Raw genomic sequence first — 24,059 nt, 5'->3', positions numbered from 1 at the left:
TTTCATCAGTAATTAAAGAACAATGTTTCATTATGAAAAAATTTAGACAGAGTTCCTTTGTGATGCACAGCTGTCCAAGGTTTCACTCTGTTGCTGGGAGATTGCAGGTTAGAGGATCACTGATCCTGTTTATTTAAATGTAAGGATGTGAAGTACATCGTCACTCTCAGAACAAAACCTTGTATTACCATTTTCGTCTTTATTATTATTTTTATATGATTTGAAATTGACATGACGATCGTAGAAATGGTCCAAAATGACTTAGAATGAAATTAAATTACTTAAAAATTGACTTAAAATTACAAAATGTCTTTAAATGAAATTACATTGCAGGTTTACAAAGTTTTATGCTTCTCCTGAAAAGTTTCTGGAGGTTTTATTCTGACAGCGACGAAATTTTTTGCTAGCAGTTTCTAAATATTGCTATGCTGGTAAATAGAGTCAGTTCCAACTTAAACCTCAGTAACCTAAATAAACATCATGATACACATCATGATTACTATTTTGGTCTATTGACAGAATTTAGACATAAGTTAAAAATCTGAGTTTGGCTACATTGCTAAACTCTCTTCAACTTCAAGCCACTGATAATGAACTGAGTGAAAACAGGCAAAGCCTGTTAACTGCTTGTTATGAGTTGCTCAAGTTTGTAACATCACAATGCTACATTTCCTTCTTTCAGGCAGCATGTACAGTACCAGTCAAAAGTTTAGACACATCTACTCATAGAAGGCCTTTCCTTGCTTTAAGCCTACTATTTTACTCTTTTTCAAATATGCAGTGAATTTAGACTTTATTTTAGATTCTTAAACGCAGCCAGTTTTCATGCACATCTGGCATCCTCTCAAGCCACTTCATGAGAGAGTGCTTTTACAATAGGCCTGAAGAAGTTCCCCATAAGCTAAGGCCTTACCGGCTGCTGAAAAATACTTTCAGGGGGAGTATTCCAGAAAAGAAAATAATTAGGAATGCATGTTTACATCAGAATCATATCAGTATCAGCAAACAACTGCTTTCAAAAAAGTTATTATTGCAGCATCACTGCAATATTTCAATATATCAAACTGATATCTGAGAATATATTTATTGTACTCATTTGCTAAAATATCTGTTTTTTTTTCCACTTTACCGCATTTCTAATCCCATAGAAATAAACGCTATATTTCTCCCTAATGTCTTCACTTTAAATGTTTACAGTTGTACGCAAAAACCACCCCTGGTCAAATGACATGTTTTGTTTATTTCCTAAGTTAAAAATAAGATAACACATCCACTACAGGGAACACACTTATTATATATTAGTGCAAACATGCACAATTTCGATTTATTTGCTGATTTTTACATACTGAACTAAACATCTAAAAGGTGCCATAACTTTTGCATAGGCCAGATTTTATGGGTTTCGTTTGACCAGGGGTACCCAAACTTTTGCATATGACTGTATGTACTGGCATCAGCACTGGCTGGTATGTACATGAAGAATTTTGGAAATCTGCACTGATTCACAGTTCCAATATCACTAACATATAATAATTTAAACTGTTCAGCTGGGAAATAAATTCATAGACAGGCATGACCTGCATTTACATTTGTTTAAGGAACAGCTTTTCAAGAAATTAGGCATAAGTCTGTAGATCACAACCTATTTAAGAGTAGTGTGTCCAAACTACTGACTGATATTGTTTGTGAGAAGGACTGCAAATCTGTGATTCAGACCTGCTGCTTATTGGCGAAATATGCATCAATCACAGGTTAAATTCAAAATTCACAAATCAAATCAAATGGCTCAAAGGGAAACTGAGCTATTTTGCTGAATAACACTGTCACAGGCTTTCTGCTCAGATGCAAAAACATAAACTCACTCGCGACATTTATAACGCTTAAAATGAACTGAGAATTTATCCTGTATCATTACCAAGTATCTGTGTTAAAGAGGTAAATACTTCAGCATGACAGTACGTAAATAACAAACTGCCACATTTATAAACGCAAGAGTAATGGTCCTACCCTCACTCTCACACTGCACGCGTACAGCAAATGCACACGTTTTAAAATATAACCATATATATATATATATATATATATGTTAAAAAAAATAGGCATTGAGAGGTGTTTTTTTGAGGGGGCGTTGAAAAGGGGCTAAAAACCATAAATCACTGTAAAAAACAAAGCCGAAAAAATCTGTGTGCTCATGGATGCTCTGAGTGCTGGCTGTTATTCTTACTACGTTAGAAGCTGACAGCTAGCATGAGTCTTGTTTGCAGTGGTTTACAGCCAGTTGGACAGTAGAGCGGAGCAGTGGGGGAGGGTTCTGTTGGCCAGATATCAATCCTGAAGTCCCTGATAGAGGCCTTACTCTGAGGAAGATAAGACTATTGCAGTGTCCTCTGGGCTGGCGCCACCTGGTGGCCTGGATGTGTGTTACCTGTGGTCCTTCAAAAGGGTCCTGAAGTTATGGAGCTCTTTAATGCTGGTGGAGAGTCTAAAGACAGAGAAAGACAAAGAAATAAAAAAAAGCAAATCCAGACCCTGTTAAGACCCTGCTTCTAAGGGGCAATGTGTGTGTGTGTGTGTGTGTGTGTGTGTGTGTGTGTGTATACACATGTACATATAGTTGCTTTCACAACAAAAGCTCATATCTTCAAAATGGTAACAGGAGAAGAAAGAAGTGTCTTAACTTTGAATGGGAGTTAATGGAACCTTTTTTTCCAGGTAATTTTGGACCATTTCTATTGTTCTATTCATCATTAAAATTTTACCGCAAGGTAAGAGCAGCTAACATTTTCAAACTGCATTTAAAAATAAAAAAGATATTACTATATATATGCATGCATGTATTGTCCCCAGCAATAACACAGACAGGGTGGGCAAATTTGCATGCTGCCTGGCTTTGATGACAAACAGCCAATAGGATGTAACTGGTGGGTTAATGTTTGCTTCCTAGCGGTTTGTTATGTTATATTCACTCATATTTTTATTCATATTTTTTTATTTATATATTCACTCATTACATATTCATATTTTAGGCAAGAAAAAAAAAGTTGTAGTAGGGGTAGTCTATTTTTTCATTTATAGATGCACTTTATAATTATTAAAATCTTTGCTGTTCTCCTGAAAAGGGAATAGTAAAAGAAGTGAAACTAAAATGTAGTGTTTCGCCTTTCCTGTTCTACCACCAAGCGCTCCCCTCTGGATGTTTGCAGATGAAAGCAAATAATGTCCTGTGGCATTCTCTTTACAAGGCCTTATAATCAAATGCAGATCTACTGACTGTTTACAAAATTATGACTGACATGCCTCTCAGTCAATCCCAGTCATCTCTAAATGTGCCTTGTTCCATCAAAGAAAAGGAAGAACTACTCAAAAACAAACCTGCAGTGAGAATGGTGTCGGCAAGACATTAGCCTGATTTATTAAGAGTAAGAAATGGTGGAAAGGTGTTTAAGAGAAACGTATAATGTCTGAATCATCTGGACTGTTTTTATTTAATTCTTGGAGCTGAAATAGCTTTGGATTAAACTTTAAGGAACACCAAACTCACACCTCAATGACAAAACTATTAAGAGGCAGAATTACACTCGTTCTCATGTAAGCTAAACTTTATCTGGGTTAACGTATTTACTAAAAATCAGTTTAATGTGATGTCTAACAATAAGCAACATTACAGAAAAGTGTTAAGATCGGTTAGGTATGTAATTAGCTTTTGTCAGCTTAGCTGCTGACAGCTAACTTGATAAATGAGTCAGATTAAACAGCACTTTACAGCACTCACATTTGACTATTATGTGTAAAGATAAATATTAAATCATGCCAATCTTCGTACTGTTTCATTAAAGATTACTGAAAGACTTCGAGTAAAAGATATCCTCCTCAACTCTGACTAGCTCCAGTGTTCATCTGATGATATGATTAATGTATCCTTTAAAAATCCTTTATCATTCATCTTTTGTCTGTTCTCAAACATGTATGTATGCACTGAACATCTTGTAAAGCCAGTTTACTCAAATCCTCTAAAGCAATCAATACATGAGGTAAAGAGAGCTGACTGCGTGCCACCCTTTCAAAATGAATGGGGAAAAAAAGAACAAATAAATTAAAAGAACTTTAAAACTCACCTCCCAAAGGCATTGAGCAAAGCTACAATCTCCTGGCGTGTGAGCTGGAAGCCCTTGGAGGGACTGTTTTCTGGAAGGTTCTTGATTTCTTTCTCAGAGAAGAGGATCTTCAGGGCCGTGCCCAGCCCCTGGGTCTGATGGAGGGAAACAGCAGCTTTAGGCTGTAGGGCGTGCTGTACAGCTATTCTAAAGCTAATGTGCTGTTTAGTGTGTTCATGTTAAAATTCCAAACCCAGACACTGCAAAAAATTATGTCTTGGTAAGTGAAAAAATCTAATCAAGATATCTAGTGTTTCTCATTATGACAATATATAAGATTATTCTATTTGTTCCAAGAATTTTTGATGCTTGTTTTACACAGTTTTGTTCTATAGAAACTACACTATGTGGCCAAAAGTTTGTGGACACCTGCTCATCCAACGTTTCTTCCAAAATCAAGAATACTGAAAAGTTTATCCCGCTCTGCTGCAGTAACTGTCTCTACTCTTCAGGGAAGGCTTTAAACTAGATGTTGGAACATTGCTTTGAGGATCTGATTGCATTCAGCAGTGAGAGCATTAGTGATGATCAGTTCTGGACATTCCAATTCATCCCAAATGTATTGGATGGGGCTCTAACAATCCAGAGAATGTTGTTCCACTGCTCCACAGCCGAGGGCTGGAGGCTTTATACTCCTCTAGCTGACACTTGGCATGGGACATGGTGACCTTGGCTCATGTGCGGCTGATTTGGAGGGATTTCTCAGAATAAGAGAAACACTTTCACCTACCTGTAACTTTCCCCACAGTCGACATTTACTGCAGCCCACACAGTCCATTATGCGGGAAATGTTCTTAAAATGGAGCCTGAACTCCTCCTGTGATGGAGAGACAAGGGAAACGGCGCTTGTTACACAACACTCTCATTTCTTACATTTGCATGTTTGTATACTTTGACTTAACTAGCTCTGACTAAACAAATAAGAGCATTTTAATTCATGAAAATCACCATTAAATTCAGACCACAAGGCCACTTTAAGACTGCAGGGCTGAGAGTAATGTATTTTTACAGACGTGACTCTCACGTGCCTGTCAAAGCATCAGGTACTGTGTGTGGAAGCACAGTACAGTGATGAAGAGAGGAAGCCACTAAAAGCTTCCTAGTTTACATTTCTAGCAGCAAAATGTGGCCCCTGTGAGTGAGAAACAATAGAAAGTGAAGTGAAGTAAATTTGCATTTGCAAAAAGAGCTTGTTCACCTTCAGTCTTCTGGCTTCCATTTTGTGGCCTGCAAACATGGAGCTCTCATCAAAGTGCATGGGGAAAGCTCTGATGGGGGAGAGAGGGAGAGGGAGAGGGGGAGAGAGAGAGGGAGAGGAGGAGAGAAAGAGGGAGAGAGACGGAGAGAGGGAGAGAGAGAGAGAGAGAGAATTTGCATTTTAGTTCTACATGGCATACTGATAAAGCTCAGGCTGATAAGGCTCAGTGCCTTTTAGTTTGCATCTGCCACATATGAGTTGTTGCAAAAATTAAATATAAATTTGAATTTTTGCTGAACAACAACAAATTATTAAAAGTATTTGAATAAAAAATCATGCTGTAATAATCTGATGTTAATTCAACTGCATCAAGTTTGAAATATCAGAATTGATCATAGTTATAAGGGAAAAGTTCATGAACAAACTTTAAGTCGGCTTGACAAAGCATTTTGCTGAGAAATCCCAGGTGGTTGCAAAGGTGTTGCTAACCTGCTTATATGATATCCCAGGTGGTTCCTTTGCTGTGTTACCTCTGGTTGCTAAGGTTTTGCTAAGCCATTGCTATGGAATGTCAGTTGGTTTTTACAGTCTTTCTAGGCTATCGCTATGGTTTTGCTTGGCCATTACTACGTTATCCAAGGTAGCCTCTGTGTATGAGAGTCTGTAATGTCAGTGGGGGTCAGTTTGAAAAATGTTGTTTGTGACAACATTTAAGAGTTAGATTTTAATTTTCTTAACATTCAACCGTTCATTTCCCGTGGGAAAAAAACTGAGTTTGAACAAGCACCATACAAAAACCGCATGTGCAACCGGAGCCAAAAGCATGCATGGACTATTCCTGTATAGGCTCTACAATCCTGCAAAATATTGCAGTTCTAGCTGAACAAAAACTGCGATCTGTAAAAACGGTACAAAAAAAGCATACAATAATAAATAAAACACCAGTAAGCTGGCTTTCTCAAGCCAACTTAATAATATTCAGTAACATATGTGCTAATTTTATTAGCCCATAATAAAATTCTCAGGCTATTGTCAGCCATGAAATTTCAAACTCAAATGTTAAATGTTTTTAAAAAATAATAATTTTTATCTAAATTCCCTCCAAGTATACAGACATATTTTGTTATTTTAAATTAAAAAAAATAAATTTAAAAAGATAAAAATAAATGACTCCTAAAGAATCGTAATCAACTTGGATCACTGTGAGGTCAGGGATTTACACCCCTAATTACCAGGTCTGCAATGATTACTCTGCAGTCTGCAATGCCTTTGCCCTTAATGAGTGTGCTGTATGATGAATCAGTTGCTGGCTCTCACTTGGTCTCATTAAAAATCTGCAGCAGCAGTTCCTTGGTAATCGAGTCCTCCTGAGCATTTCCTGTGTACAGGTTAATGAAGGCACGCTCGAAGTACGGAGCCACCTTGGACAGCGCTCTTAGCTCGATCAGGTACAGGAAGTAGAGGTTCTTTAACCAGCGGGTTCCTTCTCCTTTAGTCTCAGCTGAACTGAAGCGGCGGCGGAACTCGTGAACGTTCGGCCCCCAGATTGACTTCCCCCAACTTTCTTCATGGAAAACACACAGCAACAAACAAGAATTTTCAGACTGTAGCTTTGTTTCCATAGTTTTTCTGCACTAATTGCAGCACTAAAATGAAGATGACGTAATCAGTAAAATCAGTAAAAATTGTTTTCATCTAATTATATGTATGTCACAACTAACTTACCTATAACCTAGTTCTTTATTGTTTTTGTAACAAAACAGACACTCAAGAGGCCAGTATTTTCAGTTACCATCCAATTAGAGGTGTGTGATTTGGCAAAAATGACATATCACCATACTTAATCACAATATACATCATAATATTTCACTTTTAAAAACTGTCATCAAAAACTCATCACAAGTATAATGGTTTATATTCAACATTTCCCACATTGTGCTGCACTAAACCCAAATAAAAATGACTAAGTTATTGTTTTAATTAAACATGTTCTTTAAATACAGATGATATCCACAATACGCTCACAAAAGCATAAACAACTACATTTATCATGTTAAAATATCACCTACCTCTACATGCAATATGTAGTTTATCTAATCAATATTTCATTAATCCTTGATAAATCAACATTTTATTAAGTTAAATCAGGTTTGCTGCTGGTGGAACTGCAGCTACAGTCGTTGATGGCATGGATTTGTTCATTAAGGAAAAGAGAAACCAAACCCATACATATGTGTTAGAAATAACTACGTACAATTCAAAGACAATCAGCCAACTTTTTACTGCATTAATGTCTATTTGAATTTATTCAAATGCAGTGTTTTACAATCAAAAATACACTTACTGCATAGACAAAGTTAAACAATCTTCTTGGCTGATGTAAGACATTTGCACCGTATCGTATGACACTAAAGCAAATATTGGGTTACCATTAGGAATTAAACTACGACATCACTGAGTAAGCGTTTGACACTTACCATCCAGGAGGTATTCAGCACACAGGTGGATGTTAATGCTGCTGTGGAGGCCAGAGATGAGCTTGTAAAACACTCTCTTCTCCAGACACAGCCCTGCAGCATACAGACACATGCACAATTTACAAACATTACGATGGCCAACATCACTAAAACAGAAAGCATATACAGAGAAATACTGACCCTGGATGACAAAATCAGAATAATAAACAAGTTTGTTAGGTGGTTTGAGCTGAGACTTCCAGCCTTTTGTGATTTTCACTCTTCAAATGTTGCATATTCATATGTCTGCCTTTTAAAGCTGCAACATAGTCATTCAGTCATCAGTGACTGAGCAGCATTTAACTTAAAGGGTCATTCTGGCCGAAAATTAGCATTCAATATGTTATTTGTCATGTTATGTGCATGCATAACGTTGCGCAGCATTGTATCCCTCAACCCTATCAGCTTGAAAGAAGAATTCACAATTTTGTATCTTTTTTGAGCTTTCATTGATCAATGTTCTCTCACTACAACACCCAGCATGCATTATGAGAGACTGTTTAGAATCTCCATAATAAACTCAGATCTGATAACTAGCTTCCTAGCTGTAACATGAGTTATCTGGCTTCCTTTTGCTTTGGCCAGTTAGCATGGAAAAAAAAACATTTTAAGCAGGCTGCCCCTCAAATATCTGCCCTAAAGCACTTGTATTTTTTTCAAAAGTCCCTCCCACCTTCATGACACAACATCAAAAGGGGGCTTTCCTAGCATTTAAGCCAGAAAATCTCACTCATAGGACTGTCATGGCACCGCCACAGGAGACAAGTGAGTATATTTACAAGTAGCAATAGATACATTTTTTATTCTGGACAGAGGGCAGCTTTAAAAACGAAAGCACTCTCTAATGACACATGATGCCTTTCTGACAAATTGCAATACACAAGGTAAAGCATAGGGCTGATATGGCTTCTACTGTTCTGCTGCACCACAAAGGAGAAAATCACTTATTTCACAGATCAAACTTTGACAGAGTGATGTCATGACACCATCCAAGAAGGCAAAATGGTTTGAATTAGCAGATTAAATAAAATAATTAGCTGCACAGTGCAGTTGTGAAGATCTTTGGTGAACGTGGCATCTCTAGCCCCCCCAACCAGAGTACTGCCAGCACAACTCCCCCTCCAGTGCCCCCTCTGTGATAGACCTATATAAGGTCTTTGTTAAAGAGGACTGAAGTGATTCTTCTAATGGGAAAAAGAATCACTGAGAGATGGAGGGGTCCATTTCGAGGGGTGCTGACAAAATTGAAAGAATATTACACTGACCAGTTTACAAAGGGAGGCTTGTTCTGCAGTCTAATCCCTGAGTGTGAGTATCTGTGTGTGTTAGTGAGCTCAGCAGTGTTGTGTTTGCAGACAGTCTCAGGTCAGTCTGTGCATACGTGGTGATAAGGACGAGAAAGATCCAATTACCTTCCAGCCATTTGTAAAAGCCTTCACCTGTGAGAACAAAGTCAACACAGACAGTATGTCAGCATGGGAGCAAATGCCTCTATCTCACCTCAACCCATATGGACTTAACAGCTCAGAATAAAGCGTGCTGAGGAAGGGCTAGGTTTCTCACCTCCACGTAATCAAATAATCATATATCCTAAATCTAAACTTCTGCTCTGATGAGTTTATGCAGACTCAGATTTAAATTCATGACTCGTGTAAGTACATTGTTTACATATTAGTCCCAAATAATTTATAGTGTTCAGAGTGATGAGCTGAAATATAAAAAAAACTGAATATAAATATATCCACAGCAATGTTGTCAAAATAAATATGTGCAAAATAACTCACCATCATCATCACCTAGTACAGAAAGGAAGAAATAAAAAGAGTGGTTAAGACAAAACTCATAAACAACGATATGATTGTAAAGAAAACACCAAAGCACACACTGTCAAACAGAGTACTGTCCAGGAAAATTATAAGTACACACTTAACTTAAAAGTGTCCTTAAGGTCCAATTGTGTACTTTATATGTTCTTTTAAAGGTGCATGGCATTCACTTTCCCAGGTAAAAGATGCACATTTTTACTCACATTTCATAACTTAAAGGTCCCATATCATAAAAAAATGTTTTTTTCTTGTTTTGTTTTTGCTTTCTGCTTAAATTTAAAGTGATGTAGTATGTAAAATTTCAAAATGTATGAGTCACTTTTCAGTCCATACATGGAAACTAAGCTGCAAAAAACAGCTTGTTTTGAATTAATTCTTTTTTTGTTTGTCACAAAAAACAACGCATTTACATATATCTATTAAAGCCTTTTCAGCCTAGAGCAGTTTGGCCCTTCATATTCACATAGAAGTTAAAAGAGATATTTAAGCCCTGACTACTTTTTGAATGAGACACAGTGCAGGATAGCTAAACAGAACAGAGCTCATTTGCATTATTATTCTTAAAGGCATAGTAACAAAACAGCGATAAAGAGAAGTTAGATAAAAAGGAAATGATGTCTGATTTTGGTTCATAAAACCAAACTAACGTTAAAAAATAAAATATGGACATATTAACTTTAACTTAGATAAACAGATAAATTGAAAAAATACATTAAAAAGCCTGGAGTCAAGACAGAGATTATGGATCCAATCCAATTTTATAAAGTATAACTACAATAGATTATGGTACAGGTATGTTCACTAGCTAAAGGTTCTGAAGACTTATCCCTTTAGGGTACCACTCCAATGACAGCATTTGTACCCTGAAAGGTGCAGTATTTTCTACAAGTCTAAGGAAGAGAGTTTTCCAAATGAAACAAAGATCTCTAACTCACCACGACCTGGGGCCAGGGGGTTAAGAGGCCGATACACTGATCTTGGCCTAAAAATGGATGACATTTACAATAAATTAGAGATGTTAAGAAATGTACACACCTTTCAATTTCTAAAACTTAAAGCTCTCAAATTCTAAAGCATTAACTACACTGATGTGCCATTTGACAGATACACCAAGTCAGAAGTGTTCACAGTGGTGGTGACAGGACCTAGATATTTGAAGAGCTTAATGCCTCTAAAAGCAGAGCACAGAACTTTATTACATGAAATGGTTATAAATACACTGCCTGATGTCTGAGACCCTGTTAAACAATAGTTCTGACATAAAGTTTTGATGTAAAATGTACTTTTAAAAATGCATTCATGGCAGACAGGTACATGCAAGGTGACATAAGACAAAACAGTCCCCAACAAAAACTTTTTTTTTCACATTTACTGCTATTTTGCCATCAACAACATTATATATAAAAACCCAGAAGATATGTGTAGGTTCACTAGTTATTTTGGATCGTAAATAAAATTATGTTGCAGCATTATGACCCTTGTTCCTAGCACCACCACAATAAAGAAATCTGCGTTGGTTTTTCTACAATAAATAATTTCAGATTAAACCACCATAAAAGACTTTGTTTACATCTCAATGGTTATATTATGCTAAAATAAAAAAGGTGAATTCCCCTTTAAATAAAGTGCTTCAATTCAATCATTATTGAGATTCTCAAGGTCACAATATATATCAAAAAAGAAAAAGTGGTATTGTGCCATCTCTGCTTTAAACTGAAACTGGAACCACTATTCCTCAGGTCCTGGGCCTGGTGCAAGGAATGAAAACACTATTAAAACTCTCCTTTTTGTTGTTTTATAAAAGTGTGACTACATCTCAGTCACTGCAGTCATGAGTGGCATCTTCAATGCACAATAAACACTTTATTTTAATATAAATCAGAATATGCCAATTACTGCAGTGTGCCGTTGGTTTAAATGTGTGCTGAGGAAGGCAAGTTTTATTCAAGTTATTCAAGACTAGATTTTTCTATTCTATAAGTGCAGATGACTCACTTGAAGCAGTTCTCCTCATAGATGCTGTTCCACACCCTCCATGCGGAGGGCCCTTTATATCCGGTGTAGCGTTCAGGATTCAGCCGCAGATCCACATACTCAGCATCAGGAGAGGTCTCGTCTACAGAACAACGCAAGACTGAGTTTGTGTGCTGCGCTACACCAAAGGAGATGGCCATGATTAAAAACACACCCATGAAATGATCCATGTAACCAGAAGACCTGTCATCTGTATCAAAAGTCTCTAATAAAGAAGAAGGTCTCCTGAGCAGGAGTTAGTAATATAGCAACATTCTAAACAAAATACTTTAAACACAAAACATCACAGTATTTAGCTTTTTAGCTTAGTTTGCTAAGAAGTTGAAACAGACGATGCACCAGCAAAACAGAAGCAGCTAATTGTAAGCATAAGAATTATCATTTTTTCCGGATGTGACGATGTAGGCTTGTGAAATCATGCACAATACACTACCGTCCAATCGTGCCCAAAGTCATTGGCTGATGATAGTATTGCGAGTAGGATGTTTTAGGGAGTGAACAGGGTGAGAGCCACCAACAACACACTGTGTGCTGTTACTTCGGAAACAAGAGCCACAAACACAGAGAGGCTGTTCCTTCAGCGGCTCCTCTCTTTAGTTTCAGAACGGCAGGTTACGTGGTCATGTCAGAAAAAAAAAATCTTGTAGCTTGTGGGCCGACTTTGTTCCTGCTCTGATTTGGCAGTTCTCAGGTTGGTTTTGTAGTTTTTGTTACAGGTTTAATAAATTACAGCTTATAAAGAACTAAACTTAGCTAAACTGAACGGCTAAACTAAACTAAAATGGCTTGAGCTTACTGTGAAGTCAGCCTATAGGCTACTGTTACTGTAGCTTTTCTTAACTGTAATTTTAGCCCACTATTATTATTACTATTAGGCAATTAATAAAAATTACAGTCCTTGTCTTTTTTGTTTTTGATGTAATCTCAATGTCAAAATTGTTTAAGACCTCATTAATGACATGTGAGGAAATCTGTGCGTTTAAATAGCACAACCATGGTAAAAAAGAAAATAAAAACAGAAATGTTCTATGATCACAGAACATACTGAGACTGATATGAACATGAACTGCACATTAAAAAAAATAAAAGACCACAAGAAAAATATGATTACTCAATGATCTCGTCAGTTGGCTCAAGACTATAATGGCATAAAGCTCCTTATTACTATACAGTTTTACTGTGATGGAGACTCGACAGGCTGCTCTCTCTCTAGAAATGGTCTAAATCTCAATTTTTTTATGAAGCATGCAATTAGCCAGTATTACTGAAAATTCTGCAGCTAAAAATAGTCAAATACTTGCAATAGTTGTGTTTTTTGCCCAAAAAATAAAACAGGCTTATAATGAGGTGTCAAAATCTAAGGCTGCTTTTAATGGTACTAAAAATGAGAAACAGTGATCAAAATGCTTTGCTCTCATTTAAACAGTCTCCGCAGCAGATGATAAATAGTGAAAATGTTGGCTGTGCTGAAATATTCCACAGTTTCTATGAGGAAAATTAGACAAGTGCTTCATAATCTCTTCTTTACTACAGAGAAGTTTGATTCCACTTGAACACATCCTGCTTGATATACAGAATACAACAAAACAGCAGAAGCAGCAAGGAAAGTCCTGGCTAGCACAAAGACATCACCTGTAGCCACAGTGTTTGAAATGATGGAAAAAAAAAATCACAAGCAGCAGTGCCAAAGCATAAAAAGTATAAAAAATAAAATAAAATAAAATAAAAAAAATCTTTGCTTTGATTGACCAACGATTCTCTGTTGTGTCACGCATTGTAACTGTTTTAGTAAATTCATTTTGTGTAAACTGGTATTTAGCTATTGCCAGCTTTTTCGGTTTATTTATTTATTGACAGCTTTTTCAGTACAATAATACTGCCATACAAATAATTGTGTTCAATTATTTAATTGTATGCATTTGTTTGTAGTGTACGCAACCATTAAAGGAAAAGCCTAAACTGTCCAACTGCTTGATTACCTGTTTTGCTTCCAAGCTGTTATACTCAAATAAAACTCAAACTCAAATAAACAAACATTACTCACTGCTGCCCTCTAAAGGTGTTATAGTACCAATCGAAAGCTAGAACTTAGTCTCATTAAATGTGTTTTCAGTTTTCTTTCATTTCTCTTGCTTGTATATCAACACAACTGAGAAAAATGCACCCAATTCACATTCTATGTGTTGACATGTTAACATTACAACTGTGGAAAATAATTGCAGTCGGATTAAACAATAGCATTTATGCATTGCATAAAATAACAGTGATCAGCTGATTATCTAATAATTGTGACGCGTTTAGTTTTGGCCAAGAATTTTCATTTCAGTGAATCACTGTAATGTAATTTATAATAATAACAACATATCATATCACACACCCTACTTCTGACTGCATAAAGTCTAGTGCAGTCTTACCATCCAGCCCGCAGAAGTGATCCTGGGCGTCGTCATGGTGCGCCCAGTCCTCAAACGCCTCCTTACTCTGATTACTGTAGACAGCACGGAGGAAAATGTATCAGAAAGACTGCTGACACAAACTGTACATTTACTGCATGCTTATGAACAAGTGTATGACTGCAGCTAATGGTTGGACAGGAATAGGATGGTCAAGTGCCTGTGTTAACTACATACCTCAGTGTGCTGTTAATGGCACCCAGCTCATGAGCCTGCTCACACTCCTTAATGTCTCTGATAGTGTTCGCAGCCTGGGAATACTGCCAGGAGAAGAGATCAATGTCAGAGCGGGCACTGAGAATACAGTGCAGAGACACTTTACATAAAAAGTTACACAGAACCACCATCAAAAGAGAAAAAGCACAAGTGTTCAGCACCCTTAGTGCAAATACTAGGCGAAACATTTTAAAGCCAACAAAACGTAATTGTTTAACTACTGGTAACTATGTAGAGTCAGATGGAGTATACGCCTGTGGAACTGTGGTTCATTTGTTTGCACAATATGAACAAACAAACAGGAAATGAAGTGACAGAGAAAGTAAAAAAGTACAAAGAACAATGTTCCAAGCACTGAACATGCAGTTGTATGCAAAAGTTTGGGTGCTTCAGTCAAATAACACATCTGGTGATTTTCTATGTGAAAATAAGTACACATCCTCTTAATTTTCAATTCCTGAATTCAACATATTAAGGACAAAAATAAAACAAAATGTGGCCTGTACCAAAGTTATGCCACATTTTGCACTGTATTTTTTCAATACTTTAAACTCAGCAAATAAACAGACATGGTGAACTAAAACTTAAGTCTACTCCTTGTAAAGAACTTATCACTTAGAAAATCAACACAATATGTAATTTAACAACTGTACAAGGAATAAAATGTATCAAGAGAAGCATCTACACAATAAGTACAAACTTAAAACAAAAACAAAAAAAAAAGGAAAAAGAAAAGGCAATTATTGATGTGGTGAAATAACTATTAAGCAATCATGACAGAAGACAGGTTTAACTAGTAGTATTAGCATGTTCATAATGATAAATTATGAACGACACTATTTTTTTTAACACTGTTAATGCATTTATCTAATATGACCCATTGAACCACCTGTAGTTCCACTCTGAAGCCCAGCTGTGCTTTTCTAATGACTGACTCTGTGACCGAATCCTTCTCGTTCAAATACAGCTTTAAATAACAGGTTCCACTGATGACTCTCTTGATAAAACCAGTTATTTCCAGCTACTGTAAAGCTGTGAATTTGTTTATCACTGACGTATGTCGAGACTGAACTATAATTGACAAGCATAATACAAGCCCTGATGGGTCAACAACAGAAATTTGTCAGACTACACTGAACAGTGTTTGTTGTTGACCTGTGAATAAATCAATGGCTGTGTTTACATGCAAAGATTTTTGCCAATTCGACTGAATATATTTTAATTACAGATTTAGACCGAGGTGTTTATATGCTCAACAATCTGATGGAAAATATCCATTTACATGAACACTACAGGCAATCCGATCCAAAATGATGCGCATGCGTAGAAAACCACTTAGTGTGGACATTACAATGACAGCGAGCATCACGTGAGTCCAGTCAGAGTGAGACAAGTTTTCAGCTGGTGCGTTTGTGTTTCTAATTGCTTTAGAAATGTATTTCACAGGCATTAAGGAAGGGCGAGAGGAAGACGTCATGTTCTGAGACACATAAGGTGGATGCCCGTCCCACCGCCGTCTTTTAAAGATCAGAGCATAAACTTTGTCTGCTCTGCAGACCAGTTTCTGCTCCCACCATGTTGAATGTTATAAACCTTCACTATGATGTGACGCACATGCAGAATGTACTTAAACTTTCTGATTGGGAATGTCATCAGATACAGGCATTTACCCGGTTAATATTCTTCTATTTAACGGATTATTTACAGGATTACCCACCTCGTTCAATCGGAGAGAAATTGTATTCCGAATGGCCTCAATCGGACTAGTCTATGCCAATTGAGGAGTGTTGATGGACATATTCTATTCCGATTGAGCTATTAGTTGGATTATTAACGCATTATTAGGCTGCATGTAAACGTGGCTAATGAGCAGCAAATCAATAAAAGCAATAGCAAAGGAAACCATGAGCTGTATGAATAAGAGCAAGACCAAAAGGCTACAATCACAGAGGAGCTGAACCACTGACTGCATATGTGATATAAATGATATGTACAGTCAATGACTGTATATATGACATATATGATATCTACACTCAGTGGTTAGAACATGAAGTCACTGTTGCTCTCACTGGACGTCAGTGATGAAAACTGGAAACTGTTCACTTATGTTCAGGTTAATGTGACCTCTATGAAAATAATGTTACTGAATTACTGAAAGTAATAAATACATTCTGTTGAAGCTTATTCATATGCACTGCTTTTTAAGTGGATAAAATCTTCCTTTAGGGTCAAATTTGAGCACATAGGACAAATTATTCACAATTAACCCCACAAAAGAATGTAATTAATCACAATTAAACATTTTAATCGTTTGCCAGCCACAGTCTTAGCAAGTGTTTTTTGAAGATTTTAAGACCGGAGATGGCATGTTTTTATCAAAGGGTATCTGTATGAAACCAATACCAGCAGAAAATGCTTGACTGTATATTGGAGGGAAAAAAGAATGAATGTGTTCCAGTTCCATAACAAATCTACCTGAAGTATCGCTCACTGTGTGATGTGATGCTGTTAGCTGTGTAGTTCTTCCTGTGGGGTTAATATAGCATGTGAGTAGTTTCAGCATGATAGCCCACTTTTAGACGCTCATCCAAAATGTCAGATCAGTATTAACTGACACACAAAGTTTCAATATCAGTATCAAAAAAGTATCATCGTGTCATCTCTAATCGAGACCTGCTTGTTGTTTGTTAAACAACGTATGTGCAAATCAGCTCAAGTGAAACACAGCCTGCCTAACCTTGACTGCTATCACACAGCCAGATGTCACAGCACTCTGAGTACACGCATTACAGAGCAAACAGTGAGTGCTAGAAGAGTGCTGTGCGCTGACTCGACACTAAGTGCTAGAACAAGTGTGGCTATCCTTAGCCTTCTGCTTCATTACACAAACCTGCAGGCTTACAACAAACAAAATGCACTTAAAATCCTGGCTGATCGCAGGACAGAAATGTGCCACCAACACATTAGCTGTTGTTTGCATAAAAAATATCTGGTTTTGATATACAGTACTGTGCAGAAGTCTAAGCCCCCTAGGCAAACTGTTAAAAAATGGGCAAGAAGTGTGTTTTGCTTGTAAAAATACTGTATAGCATGAGAAATGCAAACAAACATTAATAAAGAAATAATTAATAAAAATAAAGACTTTTAAAGTAGTTCATTTCTTGTGAGCTAGTTAAAAGAACAATGTTCAGGTTCAGATTTCTCCTCGATGCCCTTAACCATTACATAATTAGTTAATTTAGTCCTGATTTAATTTAATGAAGCACTGATTAGCCAAACCAGGTACTGGATGATAACTACAAATATCAGTCTGCCTCGGAAATTGTTTCCTGAAAACATTAACGGGGAATTCCACCGATTTTCCAAAACTTCTGCATAATTAAACCATTATGATGTAAACAATGTTTACCAGATATATATAAAGCTTGTAAAAGCTCCTTCACAGAAAGTTATTACATGAACTAATTATAAATTTGATATCTGATGCCCTAAATTCTGAAAGTGTTGAACAAAGATTATAGCCTAAAACATATTTTTTTATCAATATATTCACAGCAGAGAGGTACATGCAGAGGGTTATGAGGCAAAATAGACTAGAAAATTGATTTTTTTTTTATATTTTTCACTATTTTACCATCATCAACATTATATATAACAACTCAGAAGGCACATATAGGTTCACTGGTGGTTTTGGATAAAATAAAATGACTATTTGTGTTGTAGTCATGGTGATCACCATGTCATCACCACCCCTGTAAAGAAATCAGAGTCAGTAAGTTTCTCTACAGTGAACCATTTCATACCAAACCACTCTGAATGACTGTTTACATCTCAATGATTGAATTATAGACATTTTGAAAAACTGGTGCAATTACTTTTTAACATACATAAAATGAATAATTATTGTATTGATGTTCTTTGTATTAAATCTAATAGTATTCTTTTTGAGAAAAAAAACGCTTACTGCTCAGCTATTAAATACAACTTTCTCAGGGGCCTAAAACTTTTGCACAATATTGTATCTCAAGTAAACCATTTAACCACCTGGGATATGAATCAAAAGTGCACCCATTTCCATCTTCTGCAAGTTATCATGACTTTTATTTTAGTGGCCAAAAAATTAAATGTGTACAATATTCCCCTTACCGCAAATGCAATCGAGACACATAGTGACCAAAGTTTGTTTCGTTAATTTTGCACTGGAGCTGTGAGGTAACAGAAACTCTTCGCCACCTGTCAGGCTTGTGCAAAGTGAAGCATAGTTCTGCCTTAAACCACATTAAGTGACCTCTAATGGACTTGCTTATGTGTTTTTTGGCCATAAGTCTGTTCATACACGAAACTCTACTTTGAAACTGCTCCACAACCTGACACAGTTTGAAGCAAGTGTGTGATGATTTAAGCATTCAGTTTGCAGAGCACTAACAGGTGACTATAAACTTCCATTACAATGGGGAAAATCAAATAAATGATCTCTTTAAATATAAGGATCTATACAGTCAACTTCAAATTTCACAGGGACGTTTACTAAAGGAAGTGGTGCGATATGGATTCTGCTGCACTGTTTGTAAATGTCAAGTGATTAGAGCATTTATTATCATGTAAACCTTGTTTACTAAAGGGAATATGTTCTCCAGAGATTCTCTCACCTTATTATAGTTGCCTGATTTAATCCCCACTGGTACCTTGCTCTGCATGATGTAAAACACAGCAAATGAACAAAACTTCATGCAAAGAGTACAACAGCCTCATGGAAAAAAGTCTTTACAATAACAGTACAATAAAATAACTTGGTAATAGCAATAACATGACTCCGTTTCCAATTATTTCACTTCTGAGAAAAATTAAGGATATCTGACAAATATTATAAAATATGTATTTGCTGCCCAATTCTGGGATAGGTGTTGAACTCTGACCTCTGGGCAGGGTTCCACTTGGCAGTCCTTAATGGCACAGTGGCTGTCATCAGGCCAGAATGGACAGGGCCGCTTGAGGTTTACCTAAGCAGAGAAGCCATGAACAATGAATAACCGCATCCTTGTCCAAATAATCATAGCGCATGCTAGAGTCCGACCGAAACACCAGTTGACCGATATTGCGTGGATTTATTGGTATCAACAAAAAATGCTTTGGGGTTGCTCTGATACATTTGCATCAAAAAACACTTTATGTGAAGAGAACAAATAGAAAAAAAAGAAAAATAGATAAAACAACAGATAGATGACAGAATGTCATGCTCCCAAATTTACATTCTTTGAAGGACACATTTCACTGAAAACCAAATTTCCCTTGCTTTCATTGTAATAAAAGTTGCACAGTATGTAAACACTTACTAAGTATTAAAACACTTATGTAAACACTTACAAGTACTAGTATTAAAACCATATTGTTCACCCCTCAGTCCACACAGTCCATATATGGAAACTAAGCTGCAAAATGTCCTGTTTCGAAATTCACTGTTTCAGAAATGCTACCAAAAAAACAAAAAGTTAATATATATCCACCTATTTAGCCTGCAGCAGTTAAGCCCTGCCCATTCATACTGAAGTTCTAAGGAGTGTTTCAGGCCAGACTGCTTTCTGAATGTAGCCCATTTTATTCCAAAGATAAGGAGGTTGGAAAATGCTCAAAAATAATTATGGCTGTTTTGGGTACATTTAACCATGCAAACGTCTTTTTGTGTGGTTTACATACCAAAAATAGCCACAATGAGGTGAGGGGAAAAATACACACATCTAACATCATAAGCAGAAAAATGCAGAACATGGGCCGTTTAAGACCTTGTGAGTTTCTTCTGTTTATTCGAGTGCAAGAGTTAGACAACTGAGAAGTGACAGTAATATTTCACAATTAACAGTGGACAACTGACAATCATAGTAGTTAACTAAAACTACTGGAGCCTGTAGGTTTTTACTATATTAACTTTAAAATGAGTATAAATGATACTCTTGCCATATCCATCAAGCCTTAGAGCAGCACATCAACAGAATTTTTTGTTAGTGAAAGAATTGTGGCAGTTGACGTGGATTAGCCCCATTTCTCTTTCGTATATTGATTTCACACTCAGAGCCATTTCCTCCACAGTGGCTTGCATCACCAGCACTTTTTTCCTTTACAGTAAAAGGCCCCCTAAAAGCACGCCACTTTGCCACAGCAGCCCACAACTAGTGCATATATATGAATCTCTTAAATCTTTTCCTTTAAGCTTCGGGTAAATTAGATGAATCATTTAACGCTCTAAGACTTGCAGGTGCTGGGTAATATCACGATCGAAATCAGCACGTGCTTTCTTGTGTGAACTGGTGCAAGCAATGTGGAAAAAGATTTATTTAGATACTACTAAATATAAAATCAGGTTTTAGCTCTAAAGAACCTCATACACTGACATAGGATTCATTTAAGCAAATTAGAACCTTTTTTGGAATTCATTCCAGCCTGTTGATTATAAGAGGGACACTGTGGAATACAGTGCTATAGGAGGAGCAAGGAGCAAGCCAGAGGAAAAATGCAAATCAGGAGGTTAACGACTAGACTGAAGCACCTGGACAAGGAGAGACACTGTAGTCACTTGGAACGATAATTTGCAATAAGCAAAATGTATTGCAAATTGTCTTTTGTGACAATGGAATCACAAAAGTGCAACGTTAGGAAGTGATGAACTTACCCGGTAATATCTAAAGAAATCTCTTTCAATGAGCTTCTGCATGAGTGGAAAAATCTTGAAGTTGTTGAAGACATCGATGCTCTCGATGTCACAGAAACAGTCGTCCAAGACGCCCGTCAACTGACAACAATGAGAAAAGACATTTTTAAAAAAGGAAAGTAAGAGAAACAGCAGATGTGTATTTGCAATAAACAAAATAAATCTGAATTCTGTATTTTGAAGCACGTGCTATTAAGCCAGACTGTACGCAAATTATACTCTATTCAACAACTAAAAATAATAGACTTTCAAAGCTCCTTTCTCGTTTCTCATTCGATACCAGCTACATTTCTTTATCTACCTTTATGCATTATAAATAGACAGCTGCTTTGTGTAACGGGCTTTGCATTGGTATCTGAAACGGACATCACGTAAATAATTAACACCTCCGTCCAATCAATGCAACAGGTTCCTGAATTCATTATATATATATCTATACAATTACATAATAACCAATAAAAAGGGGAATTCCAATGATTTTTACAATTATCTGCATTAAGACACAAATTCATTCAAAGTTCTAGAGAAACTTACAGAGTCAGAAGTGCTCACAGTGGTGGAGATAGGAACCAGCTGTCTGAAGAGTTTAACGCCTCTAAAAGCTCCCACACAGCAGGTTATCACACAAAACTCTTACAAATACAGATACCTGAAACAATGTTTTACAATAGTTTTGAGATAAAGTTTTGGACTAAAACTTATTTTTCTGAATACATTATTGTTGGAGAGGTACACGGAGGGCATTCTTAGGGCAAATAGTTCCCAAAGAAAGCATACTGTGTTAGATTTACTACGATTTCACCATTATTAACATTACACAATACTCAGAAGACACATATATAATCTCTGGCAATACTGAGTAGGGAAAGAGGCTATACTTGCACTGTAGTGATCATGACCCCGGGTTCCTATCACCACTACTGTAATGTACCATTTCACATCAAACCACTCTGAATGTTTCCATCTCAACATATGTTTGAAACATTGGTGGAATTCCCCTGTAACAGTTAATACAATTCAGGACAACAAACATAATTTGAACTACAGAAAAAAAAGAGTTAAGAAAAAGGTTTTTTTTAAAAATGGACAGCATAAAGAGAGTAATGTTCTATTCTATGCATTCAAAGCACTAGATCAGATTATTGGTCTTACGCCCTGTGTGATCTGGCATGACTGCAAAAGTCCAAAAAGGCTGATGGCAAGAAAGGCTGTCCTCCACAGGCTCCATCTGTCTCCAGGCATATTAAAACTTTTGCCAGCCTCGTTTAACAGCGAAGTTCTGCACTTCCCCTGGTCTTAACGGCTGTCATCTCCTGACAGAATCCGAGGCAAGTCACCTTCTAGACCTGCTGTATATAAACCCAACTTTGGAAAGGGAGGGAGAGTTCACCTAATGAGCTGCCACTTACAGCCACATGTCTTAGAGTCGTACACGCCTCCAAAACAAAGATCCCGTCACGCGAAGCCCCGCCTCCCGCGCTGTAGTTTTTCAACCGCTGCTACGTTATTCAAATGGGCCGCGACGTAACGCGGTAAAAACTACAAATCCCAGAACTCCGTCTATCCCGAAACTTCGCTGAGCCAATCAGACAACAACACGCTGAGTAAATTGTCAGTTTGGTTTCTGGGGCTCAGTGTGGTTTAGATGCAGAAGCTTTTTTTTAAACATGCGTGTACGATCGATTAAATTTTGTAATTTTTACTTGTGAAATGCATCTAAACGAGCACCTCGTAGGTTTAACAGTGGAAAAGGTTTCTCGGTATCACTGAATTGGGTCTGCACACTTAATTACATCTTAATGTTCACATATATCAAAGCTACTATAGAAACGTGCCCAGTTATAACTTACTAAGCTCTGATTATTGGGCAAATATGCCATGATGTGATTATGTTTATATCTATATCCATCCTGCTAGCAATCTTGCTCTGTGAAGTTTCCCGTTCCACCTTAAATGGTACAGCATTTACTGCAGCACCATTTAAGGTGGAACGGGCAAATTCGAACAAGAAGCTGACTTCTTCGTGGAGCCATACAAGATACAAGATGACGTCAAATGTGACATTAGAAAATGCGAGAAGGATGCACCGCGTGACAAACACGGTCTGGGTACAAATTACTATAATAAAGTTAATAATAAAATGCTAATGTCAGTTTTTTTTTTTGCTTTATTGTAGGTTGTAATTCATCCGCATTGTACTCACATGACACAGGCAGCTCTGCTCCAAGCTGTCCGCGGTGTGTTGTTGTTGTTGTTGTTGGGTTTTGCCCTGACTGCCGTAATGAAACCATCCAAAGACTAAATCTCCAAACAGTAAACACAGCAGGAATAAAACTCCACAAAGGTGTGTGGTGTGTTTTACCATCGCTGTTTCTATAGACCCAACACAGGCGAACTTAGTGCTCGGTTGCTAAGTTAGCTAGGTTAAGCAACAAACGTTAGTTAGTTAGCGTTAGCATCTGCAGATGGCAAAAACAGGGAAAAACAAGAGATAATTCTGCTTCTTCTATTGCGCCAGTTTCTGTGAATTCCTACAAAAAATTTGACCTGAAAATGGTTTCTGTGAGAAACAGTAAGTAAGTAAGGAAAGTCAGCATCGGTTTCCTCAGAGCTGCGCCTTCCTGACTCCGGAAACTGAGGAGGCGCTGTGGCCGCGTTCCAAACCCAAATCCTGGGTTGCGTCTCAAATCGACTGCTTGTTTCCTAGGTAGTGCACTTATTAGAAATTGAATCTTTTCTAGAACGTTCCAACGCAGAAATTTCTAGTGTGTGTTTCTCCGTGTTTCACACGGTACTTCATGCATTTGGGTACGTGGTTTATTATACAAGACAAAAACGATTCAGTTAAACAAATACTTAGATTCACTAATGATCAGATAAGAGTAGAACTGTGCAAATTCCATTTCTTATGCCTCGTGCAATAGAGAATCTACAATTTTTACACGACTTGTGTTGCCTT

General features: G+C 37.0%; 1 protein-coding gene across 3 annotated transcripts; it reads right to left on the bottom strand.

Moving 5' to 3' along the window:
• Window positions 1–1,348: 1,348 nt before the first annotated feature.
• ero1b (endoplasmic reticulum oxidoreductase 1 beta) lies at window positions 1,349–23,742 on the bottom strand. 3 transcript variants are annotated; one of them, XM_036587338.1, is made up of 16 exons: window positions 23,304–23,742; window positions 21,062–21,181; window positions 19,314–19,397; window positions 19,047–19,088; window positions 14,359–14,441; window positions 14,143–14,216; window positions 11,690–11,846; window positions 10,630–10,676; window positions 9,653–9,664; window positions 9,281–9,307; window positions 7,830–7,922; window positions 6,670–6,916; window positions 5,353–5,422; window positions 4,885–4,971; window positions 4,116–4,249; window positions 1,349–2,482 (listed from the first exon to the last, which is right to left on the bottom strand). In XM_036587338.1, exons 1-16 carry the CDS (start codon window positions 23,463–23,465, stop codon window positions 2,422–2,424), a joined length of 1,500 nt encoding a protein of 499 aa, XP_036443231.1. In that variant the 5' UTR covers window positions 23,466–23,742; the 3' UTR covers window positions 1,349–2,421. The 3 variants fall into 3 exon arrangements, with proteins under 3 accessions (XP_036443231.1, XP_036443232.1, XP_036443233.1); XM_036587339.1 differs by having other exon boundaries at window positions 11,690–11,810; window positions 23,304–23,465; XM_036587340.1 differs by lacking the exon at window positions 23,304–23,742 and adding an exon at window positions 22,253–23,030.
• Window positions 23,743–24,059: the final 317 nt, after the last annotated feature.

This window comes from Colossoma macropomum, unplaced genomic scaffold (genome assembly GCF_904425465.1).
Source record: "Colossoma macropomum unplaced genomic scaffold, Colossoma_macropomum, whole genome shotgun sequence".
In the NCBI taxonomy this organism is placed as follows: Eukaryota; Metazoa; Chordata; class Actinopteri; order Characiformes; family Serrasalmidae; genus Colossoma; species Colossoma macropomum.
Note: the sequence above shows the minus strand (reverse complement) of the source record. Positions and strands in the feature narration are given on the sequence as shown.

Bases quoted from the DNA above. Each gene is read 5' to 3' on its own strand.
- ero1b (XM_036587338.1), bottom strand. From the start codon at position 23,465: ATGGTAAAACACACCACACACCTTTGTGGAGTTTTATTCCTGCTGTGT. The intron at 21,182-23,303 runs GTGAGTACAATG...CATTGTTGTCAG, and splicing joins AGCAGAGCTGCCTGTGTCAT to TTGACGGGCGTCTTGGACGA. The intron at 4,972-5,352 runs GTGAACAAGCTC...TCTCCATCACAG, and splicing joins TGGAAGCCAGAAGACTGAAG to GAGGAGTTCAGGCTCCATTT.